The 10,941-nt window shown below is 40.1% G+C and overlaps 1 protein-coding gene across 3 annotated transcripts in view; it reads left to right on the top strand.

Annotated features, from left to right (window-relative positions):
* The window catches only part of LOC115159100 (dymeclin-like), a 156,484-nt gene continuing 145,543 nt past the window's right edge, over nt 1-10,941 (top strand). Inside the window, exons 1-2 of one of the 3 annotated variants that reach the window (XM_029708499.1) lie at nt 1-191; nt 6,508-6,719. In XM_029708499.1, the coding sequence (XP_029564359.1) occupies nt 6,580-6,719 (140 nt within the window). In that variant the 5' untranslated portion in view covers nt 1-191; nt 6,508-6,579. Of the gene's footprint in view, nt 232-6,507; nt 6,720-10,941 lie in introns of all 3 variants that reach the window. The other 2 variants (XM_029708496.1, XM_029708497.1) reach the window with 2 other exon arrangements.

The following is a 10,941-nucleotide window of genomic DNA, read 5'->3' as shown; positions in this document are numbered from 1 at the left end:
TTCAACTTTATGCACGTTCTGCCTAACTGTCAGACGTCACGTTCACGCAAGTCTGGCGACGTGGAAATATGATGGAATAGGACTAGAGTCAAATCAGTTTTCTCAAATTAGCAAACTGTTGTTTATCATTGACATCTACATCATTAGCTACTGTTCAGTAAGCAGAAGACTTCAGAAGAACCTGGGAGAAAGTAAGCTAGCTAGGTGCCACGAGAGCAGTGAATTTGACAGGTGGGCTGTCAGTTGATGCTAGGGGCTAGCATGGTTGCTAGCCAGACATAGCTGGCTAGCTACTCGATTAATTGGCTAGTGTGTTATTTTAATCTCATGTCAGTTACACATCTGTTTCACCTGACAAGTTTCACAATCTTTAAGGAAGCCTGTCTGTTGCATTTAGTCCGTTTGTTTTGCGGTTTGCTAGTAAGCTAGCTGCAGCTAGGGTGTGTGCTAACTAACGTTAGTTGGCTTGCTAGAGGACAAGTCCATTAACACCTTTTTTGTGTTGTAACTTGTACTTGTGTGGTCGGTAGTCATGTATATTTGTTTTACTGAAAAGGTAACGTTATAGCAAACTGTCAGCCACAGATGTGCAAGGAGGGTGAAATGCATGTTTGCGACTGCTGTAGCTAGTGAGGTTGCTATGGCAAACCAAGGTAGCTACTTACATTGTCATGGTGTCACACCGAGGTAAAGTTGGTTTTATATTCAATCATTCAGACATTCAACAGACATTCGACAAAAGCCATTTAAAATTGTAAAAATCAATTACTATTTCATTGATTGTCACAGAAACAAAAATAGATATGGTTTATTCTATAATTGTCTAGCATACTTTGTTTTCAATTTAAAAACAATCCAGATTTGATGGAAATATGTAAAATCTCTCAAATGCAATTTAAAGCTGTATAAATCAATAACTAATTCACCCTTTGTCACATAATTATCAAACTAGGTATGATTTATTCTATAAATGTCTAGCGTACTTTTACAACCATTGTTTTGAGTAAACATTCCAGTTTTGATATGAATACATAATCTATAATATGCCATTTAAAGTGGTATAAATCAATAACTAATTCACCGTTTGTCACAGAAACAACAAACTATGTATAATTTATTCTCTAAATGTCTAGCATACTTTTACAACCTTTGCTTTGAGTAGAAATTCCAGTTTTGTTTGAATAAAAATACATAAAATCTCAAATATTGCATTTAAAGATGAAGAAATCAATAACTAATTCAGTGATTGTCTCCAGAAAAAAGTGAAAATATGCATTTATTTGCAGTAACTTTAAATTGTATGCCAAATCAATGTTTGCATTTTTAGTGCAACAGTTCCACATTTTAAAGTAGTTACAAGGCACAACAGTCATTTATTTATATGTCTCTAATTTAGCAGCAAAAGGCCCCTTACAATCATTTTCTATTTTGGCTTTGTTGAAGTCCTTCTTTGTCGTCCCCAGACAAGCTGAATGGTACCATCTCTGGCACACAGAGCATTCTATCTGCAGTATTAAAAACATAAAACAGGGTTATGTTTATTTACATGTAAATTACACTTCTGGAGTACCCAAATTATGTTATACGCTTTTGCAATTCGGAACATTTTCAAATTGAATTGGATTTTTGTGTAATTGCTAAATTTACTTTAAATGACATGCATTTGACCTCAACCTTGACAGATGCACACATAACTGAGGTGTTAATCATCGTTGAGTATTCAGGCAATATAAATCATATAGTAATAAAGGCATACGTTTTCAAAAAACATATGCGTGTATAAAAAAGGTATCACACATCAATGTTGTAATATCAAACATTACAATAATGTCAGTCTTTGAAATCCAAATCAGTTTAATCGTCACTTGTGCCAGATACATGTGTACCTATTACAGTGAATTGCTGTCATAGTATGTATCTAGTATATCTCATAGTAGAATAATACAATTATGTAATGATAATAGAACATTAGAGCAAGGATAACCCTGATAAAAGTTTCCAGACAAAGTTTCATACTTCTAAATGTCTTGAAGGATGAAACTACATGAGTTTTCATAATCTACTCTTATATTACACAAAGACAAACCCAGTTGGTCAGATGATCATCAGTTTTCTCTGGATGATGCAAAGCACTTATTGAGCAGCCTTGCTTCAAATTGAAGACTGGAAAAAAAGAGGAACACATTCTTATGCATTGTTGACAGATTTAAAGATGCTTTCTGGAACCCATAGTTCTAAAGGTTGTGCTTCAAAGAATAAAAAAAGTATGCTAGACATTTATAGAATAAATCATACCTAGTTTGATGTTTCTGTGACAAACGTTGAATGAATTATTGATTTATACCGATTTTTAAATGGCATTTTATAGATTTGATGTATTTCTATCAAATCAAAACTGGAATGAATCAGTTGGACCAGTCTAGCCAAATAATGGACTAAAGGAGCCTAATGGTATCCCTTATAGTCCAAGGACCTTAACTTACATGTTCTGTTTAAAGACGAATTGGCTCTGGAAGTCAAATAGTCCATCTGAATGTGAATCGATTCTCACCAGCGGTAAGCCGCAGAAACATAAATCACTCTACTTTCATATCTCATCAATATAATTTCACTAATGCAAAATACACACAACACACACTGTTTCAGCGGTTTTATTTTACTTGAATAACATTTTGATTTTAATTTAAAACAATTTAACACTTGCAGCCAACAGTATTTTTCAGTGACAACACGTTTGTGGCGACCGTCTTCAATTCAGACACAGGTGTTAATAGGAGATGCAGATAGATAATTAGCGCAGGTAGTAGGCTCAGTCTTCCATCTGTTTGCCGTGAACACGTGCTGTAACATGGAGATATGGCCTTGTGGGAACACTAATCCTATAAAGGTGTGTATCAATTTTTGTAATTTATTCATCTCTAATGTTTCCAAAAACGTACCACGAGTGATGATGTTCTGACCGAGCGACAGGGCACTCAAATGGAGTGTCTAGTTTGAGAAACAGACACCTCACAAGTCCTCAACTGGCAGCTTCAATAAATGGTATCCGCAAAACACCAGTCTCAATGTCAACAGTGAAGAGGCGACTCCAGTATGCTGGCCTTCTAGGCAGAGTTCCTCTGTCCAGTGTCTGTGTTCTTTTGCCCATCTTAATCTTTTATTTTTATTGGCCAGTCTGAGATATGGTTTTTTCTTTGCAACTCTGCCTAGAAGGCCAGCATCCCGGAGTCGCATATTCACTGTTGACATTGAGACTGGTGTTTTGCGGGTAACACTCCAGGATTCTTTTTATTTGTGTTATAGTCTCCTACATTATTTTAACATTTCTACAAACTTCAAAGTGTTTTCTTTCCTGTGGTACCAATTATATGCATATCCTGGCTTCAGGGCCTGAGCAACAGGCAGTTTACTTTGGGCACGTCAGTCAGGCGGAAATTGAGAAAAAAGGTGCCTAGCCTTAAGAAGTTTTAAGTGTCAAAGTACATTTTGTGTGCACTATGTCTTCAAGCACTGATTTTCATTCGCAACAAGTCAGTTTGGTGGAAACGCACCACTTCATGCAGATTTTAGAATATTCGCATGAAACTCTGTCGCCAATTGGATGGAAATCTAGATATTGAAACCTAGATATTGAAACTCCTTAGATGTCAAATGGTACGACTTCCCTAACCAAATCACGTGAACATTATTTACAAATGTTTTGATTTAGCTTTGATTAATTCAGCCTGTTTTGAGTTTTATATGGCGATCATCTCACCTAGGCAATATTTTCTAACGTTAGACAGCACATTGTAGCCGAACTAGAACTATTTTCTTGCTATCCCATTGCCCTTTGTGAGGTACGAGACTGATCAGTGCAGGTGGAATCGACGCCCTATCTGACGCAAGACAATGGTCGTCAAAGCAAGTGTGAAAACAGTCTGGACAACCCCTCTCTCTCTCTCCAGTTAATGTCACCTCTCCTGGCTGACACCTAGCCATGAGCCCCTTTTCTTTCCATTTACTGTAACCAGCATCCTTAACCACTGATCACCGACCAGCACTGGACGTCCATGGACGTAGAAATGTTGTCAATCTGAGCCTGGCCTTGATTTCAATATGTCGCTTTTGGTACAGTCCGGAGCGGCCTTAATTTGGCCCAAACCGGAAACAATCATAGACGTTTATGTTTCAGAAGTGTGGGGAATACAGTACAATAGAGCACAAAGTAAAGTCAAAAGTTGAATATAGTACAGTACACAGTAGAGCACACGAGTTGAGTACTATAATGTACTGTATTGAGCTGTACTGTACTGAACTAGCCTATACTCTACTACTCTGTTCTGTACTGTACTCCCATTAGGCTCCCGAGTGGTGCAGCGGTCTAAGGCACTGCATCTCAGTGCTAGAGACCTCACTACAGACCCTGGTTCGGTCCCGGGCTGTATCACAACCGACGGTGATCAGGAATCCTATAGGGTGACGCACAATTGGCCCAGCATTGTCTAGGTTTGGCCGGGGTAGGCCGTCATTGTAAAATAAGAATTTGTTCAAATGAAGGTTTAAGAAAAACAATACTGAGCTCTACTGTGCTGTACTTTGATGTCCAAACATTTTAAACATACAGTTGAAGTCGGAAGTTTCCATACACTTAGGTTGGCGTCATTAAAACTCATTTTTCAACCACTCCACAAATTTCTTGTTAACAAAACTATAGTTTTGGCAAGTCGGTTAGGACATCTACTTTGTGCATGACACAAGTAATTTTTCCAACAATTGTTTACAGACAGATTATTTCACTTATTATTCACTGTATCACAATTTCAGTGGGTCAGATCAGAAGTTTACATACACTACGTTGACTGTGCCTTTAAACAGCTTGGAAAATTCCAGAAAATTATGTCATGGCTTTAGAAGCTTCTGATCGGCTAATTGACATCATTTGAGTCAATTGGAGGTGTACCTGTGGATGTATTTCAAGGCCTACCTTCAAACTCAGTGCCTCTTTGCTTGACATCATGGGAAAATCAAAAGAAATCAGCCAAGACCTCAGAAATGTTTTTTGTAGACCTCCACAAGTCTGGTTCATCCTTGGGAGCAATTTCGAAACGCCTGAAGGTACCACGTTCATCTGTATAAACAATAGTACGCAAGTATAAACACCATGGGACCACGTAGCCGTCATACCGCTCAGGAAGGAGACGCGTTGTGTCTCCTAGAGATGAACGTACTTTGGTGCGAAAAGTGAAAATCAATCCCAGAACAACAGCAACCGACCTTGTGAAGATGCTGGAGGAAACGGGTACAAAAGTATATATATCCACAGTAAAACAAGTCCTATATCGACAACCTGAAAGTTCACTCAGCAAGTAAAAAGCCAATGCTTCAAAACCGCCATAAAAAAGCCAGACTACAGTTTGCAACTGCACATGGGGACAAAGATGGTACTTTTTGGAGAAATGTCCTCTGGTCTGATGAAACGAAAATAGAACTGTTTGGCCATAATAAGCATCGTTATGTTTGGAGGAAAAAAGGGGATGCTTGCAAGCCGAGGAACACCATCCCAACCGTGAATCACGGGGTGGCAGCATCATGTTGTGGGGGTGCTTTGCTGCAGGACGGACTGGTGCACTTCACAAAATGGATGGCATCATGAGGCAGGAAAATTGTGTGAATATAATGAAGAAACATCTCAAGACATCATTCAGGAAGTTAATGGTTGGTCGCAACGCTGTGTGTTACAGGGAAGACATCCTCCTCCCTCATGTGGTACCCTTCCTGCAGGCTCATCCTGACATGACCCTCCAGCATGACATTGGCACCAGCCATTCTGCTCGTTCTGTGTGTAATTTCCTGCAAGACAGGAATGTCAGTGTTCTGCCATGGCCAGTGAAGAGCCCGGATCTCAATCCCATTGAGCACATCTGGGACTTGTTGGATTGGAGGGTGAGGGCTAGGCCATTACCCCCAGAAATGTCCGGGAACTTGCAGGTGCCTTGGTGGAAGAGTGGGGTAACATCTCACAGCAAGAGCTGGCAAATCTGGTGGAGTCCATGAGGAGGAGATGCACTGCAGTACTTAATGCACCTGGTGGCCACACCAGATACTGACTGTTACTTTTGATTTTGACTCCCCCCTTTGTTCAGGGACACATTTTTCCATTTCTGTTAGGCACATGTCTGTGGAACTTGTTCAGTTTATGTCTCAGTTGTTGAATCTTGCTATGTTCATACAAATATTTATACATGTTAAGTTTGCTGAAAATAAAAGCAGTTGACAGTGAGAGGACGTTTATTTTTTTGCTGAGTTTAGATCAGAAGTAGGCCTAGGTCTCAGGTAAAGAAGATGATCTATTAACAGCTGAACTAGGACCCCATTCATTTCGAATTTGGCTAGAATGAGGCCTCCGTTTACATCCTATTTCATGAACCATAACAAACATTTTAGTTAAGCTTTTAATCTTGATCACCTGAGTACAGTGGTTCTATTGATTAATTGAACATAAGTATGTTTCCTTCTGTTCACCAGTACAGTACCTGATGTGGTAGTGGGAGATGAGGCAGTGAGAGAGAGCCTCTCCCTAGATCCACATCCCAGGAGATGGGAGCCAACACCAGCCAGGTCAGTGACCTGTCAGAGAACCAGAGCCTCCGGACCCTGATCGGCACAGAGTCCATCTCAGATAATGACCCCTTCTGGAACCAGCTAATCTCCTTCACATTCATCAGCCCCACTAGCAGGTAAGAACATGTCCCGTATCCTTACACCACAGACAGAATCACGATGTGCTTTTCTTGACCACGCCACCTGATGAGTTGGGGGCAGACCAGCATACCCACCAGGGAAACTATGCTGGCTCTCTCCTCAGTGCCAGACGTCTTGGCTCGACCACTTTTCCCGTAACGTGAGAACTGAGAACATGGAGCACTAGGTAGGAAATAGGGTGCCATTTGGGACGCAAGCCCATGATAAAGTAGCAGACAACAACCATAGCAGTTGGGAAGTCAACACAAACAAATCTGGGACCAGGCTAATACAGTAGGCAAGTACCCCTCTGATGTATTCTTTTTTTAGCTTGTTTGTTTTTAATGTTTAATCACATAGAAATTGAGTTGTTGAAATACAGGTGTTGCTGTCACACAGAATTACACATTTCCCCCAAAGCGGGAAAATGTTTAAAGTTGCTATATGTAACTTTTTGGGCGACCAAACCACATTCACATAGAAATGTGTGTTATAGATCTGTCATTCTCATTTAAAGCAAGTCTGAGCAGCGGTAGATCTGTTCTGTGTGTGCCTTTTCTATGCGTCCAGTTCTTAAGTTTATTTTTTGCGTCGTTTACTTTCGTTTTTGTACACCAGCTGAAAACACAATTTTGGGTTATGGAAAAGAAAATTCACAGCGCTTTGGATGGTACGATGATTCTTTACACTGTACTTGCTTGTTTTATCACATAAGGGCTCCCGAATGGCGCTGCGGTCTAAGGCACTGCATCTCAGTGCTAGAGGCGTCACTACAGACCCTGGTTCGATTCCAGGCTGTATCACAACCGGCCGTGATTAGGAGTCCCATATGGCGGCGCACAATTGGCCCAGCATCATCCGGGTATGGCTGGGGTAGCCCGTCATTGTAAATAAGAATTTGTTCTTAACTGACTTGCCTAGTTAAATAAAGGTAAAATCAAAAATAATTATTAAAAACTGAAATTAGGCAAAACAATTCTAATTTTAGCAACCAGGAAATGGCGGAGCGATTTCCATAGTGCTTCTTTTAAGTAGATCAAACACCAGTTTTGTAATGTTTACCGTGGCTTCACTTTGCCCTCACCAATTACGTAATTTCCTGTCAATAACATACACTCGCATGCACACACACTGTGTTTTTAAACTCCAGAGAACCGGAAACCGGAAAAGAAAGGAATTTCTCAAGGAACAGAATCAGAACTGGGAACGAAAGTGATCTATACTCTTCCGGAACAGAACCTTTATTTTAATAGCATTGGAACCGGTTAATAGTGTTTTTTTTAGATTCCGGGCATTGTTTTCCAGTCCCACAAAACGCAACAAGCGCCTATTCAAAGCCCTTACTCTGTCTCTCAGAAACATATACCAGTGTCTGCCTGCCTTCCAGCTGAGAACTTTTTGCCTGTCTCCCCCTCCAAAGCATAGTCTACTGTAGCTTACTGATGTTACAAGCCTGATTCAGTAATTAAGGAGAGATTTTTAATTAGAGAAAAATGTATTAAACTTTTTCAATACTGATTTACTAGTATGCTTATCACATTTCACGTTTAATGTCTTTAAACTTATGAGAGATGGGTTAACGTTGGACCAGAGCTAGCTAGCTTGTGTGTGAAGAGCGGCAACAGAATTAAAATAAAAACACGTATTACCTTTTTGTAGTTAATACATACAAAATTCCTTTATAGAAGCTGCTCCTCCATCGGTATAATTCTGTGGGCCTAATTCAGATAATGCATGTCATAACAACAAGATGCCCAGCAATTCTCAATATTAAGACAAGACATGTACAGGTGAAGTCGGAAGTTTACATACGCTTAGGTTGGAGTCATTAAAACTCGTTTTTCAACCACTCCACTAATTTCTTGTTAACAAACTATAGTTTTGGCAAGTCGGTTAGGACATCTACTTTATGAATGACACAAGTAATTTTTCCAACAATTGTTTACATACAGTGAATTATAAGTGAAATAATCTGTATTACAATTCCAGTGGGTCAGAAGTTTACATACACTAAGTTGACTGTGCCTTTTAACAACTTGGGAAAAAATAAAAATAATGTCATGGCTTTAGAAGCTTCTGATAGGCTAATTGACATCATTTGAGTCAATTGGAGGTGTACCTGTGGATGTATTTCAAGGCCTAGCTTCAAACTCAGTGCCTCTTTCAAGTCTGATTCATCCTTGGGAGCAATTTCTAAATGCCTGAAGGTACCACATTCATCTGTACAGACAATAGTATGCAAGTATAAACACCATGGGACCACGCAGCCGTCGTACCGCTCAGGAAGGAGACGCGTTCTGTCTCCTAGAGATGAATGTACTTTGGTGCGAAAAGTGCAAATGAATCCCAGAACAACAGCAAAGGACCTTGTGAAGATGCTGGAGGAAACCGGTACAAAAGTATCTATATTCACAGTAAAACATGTCCCATATCGACAACCTGAAAGGCCGCTCAGCAAGGAAGAAGCCACTGCTCCAAAACCGCCATAAAAAAAGCCAGACTACGGTTTGCATCTGCACATGGGGACAAAGATGGTACTTTTTGGAGAAATGTCCTCTGGTCTGATGAAACAAAAATAGAACTGTTTGGCCAAAATGACCATCGTTATGTTTGGAGGAAAAAGGGGGACGCTTGCAAGCTGAGGAACACCATCCCAACCGTGAAGCACGGGGGTGGCAGCATCATGTTGTGGGGGTGCTTTGCTGCAGGACGGACTGGGTGCATTTTGTGAAAATGGATGGCATCATGAGGTGGGAAAATTATGTGGATATATTGAAGCAACATCTCAAGACATCAGTCAGGAAGTTAAAGCTTGGTTGCAAATGGGTCTTCCAAATGGACAATGACCCGAAGCATACTTCCGAAGTTGTTGCAAAATGGCTTAAGGACAGTCAAGGTACTGGAGTGACCATCACGAAGCCCTGACCTCAATCCTATAGAATATTTGTGGGCAGAACTGAAAAATCGTGTGCGAGGAAGGAGGCCTACAAACTAGAGGTCGACCGATTATGATTTTTCAACGCCGATACCGATTTATTGGAGGACAAAAAAGGCCGATACCAATTTATCGGCCGATTCTTATTTATTTATTTGTAATGATGACAATTACAACAATACTGAATGAACACTTATTTTAACTTAATATAATACATCAAAATCAATTTATCCTCAAATAAATAATGAAACATGTTCAATTCTGTTTAATTAAATAATGCAAAAACAAAGTGTTGGAGAAGAAAGTAAAAGTGCAATATGTGCCCTGTAAAAAAGCTAACATTTAAATTCCTTGCTCAGAACATGAGAACATATGAAAGCTGGTGGTTCCTTTTAACATGAGTCTTCAATATTCCCAGGTAAGAAGTTTTAGGTTGTAGTTATTATAGGAATTATAGGACTATTTCTCTCTATACCATTTGTATTTCATATACCTTTGACTATTGGATGTTCTTATAGGCACTTTAGTACCGCCAGTGTAACAGTATAGCTTCTGTCCCTCTCCTCTCCCCTACCTGGGTTCGAACCAGGAACACATTGAAAACAGCCACCCTCGAAGCATCGTTATCCATTGCTCCACAAATGCCGCGGCCCTTGCAGAGCAAGGGGAACAACTACTTCAAGGTCTCAGAGCGAGTGCCGTCACCGATTGAAACGCTATTAGCGCGCACCCCGCTAACTAGCTAGCCATTTCACATCAGTTACACCAGCCTAATCTCGGAAGTTGATAGGCTTGAAGTCATAAACAGCTCAATGCTTGAATCACAGCGAAGAGCTGCTGGCAAACGCACAAAAGTGCTGTTTGAATGAATGCTTACGAGCCTGCTGCTGCCTACCACCGCTCAGTCAGACTGCTCTATCAAATATCAAATCATAGACTTAATTATAACATAATAACACACAGAAATGTTGGTTGCAAGATTGAATCCCCGAGCTGACAAGGTAAAAATCTGTCATTCTGCCCCTGAACAAGGCACCGTTCCTAGGCCGTCATTGAAAATAAGAATGTGTTCTTTAACTGACTTGCCTAGTTAAATAAAGGTAAAAAAAATAAAAAAATCCACCATAATCGGTGTCCAAAAATGCCCTAATTAATCGGCCATTCCGATTAATCGGTCGACCTCTACTACAAACCTGACTGTTACACCAGCTCTGTCAGGAGGAATGGGCCAAAATTCACCCAACTTATTGTGGGAAGCTTGTGGAAGGCTACCCAAAACGTTT

This window comes from Salmo trutta, chromosome 23 (assembly GCF_901001165.1).
Source record: "Salmo trutta chromosome 23, fSalTru1.1, whole genome shotgun sequence".
Classification (NCBI taxonomy): Eukaryota; Metazoa; Chordata; class Actinopteri; order Salmoniformes; family Salmonidae; genus Salmo; species Salmo trutta.
Note: the sequence above shows the minus strand (reverse complement) of the source record. Positions and strands in the feature narration are given on the sequence as shown.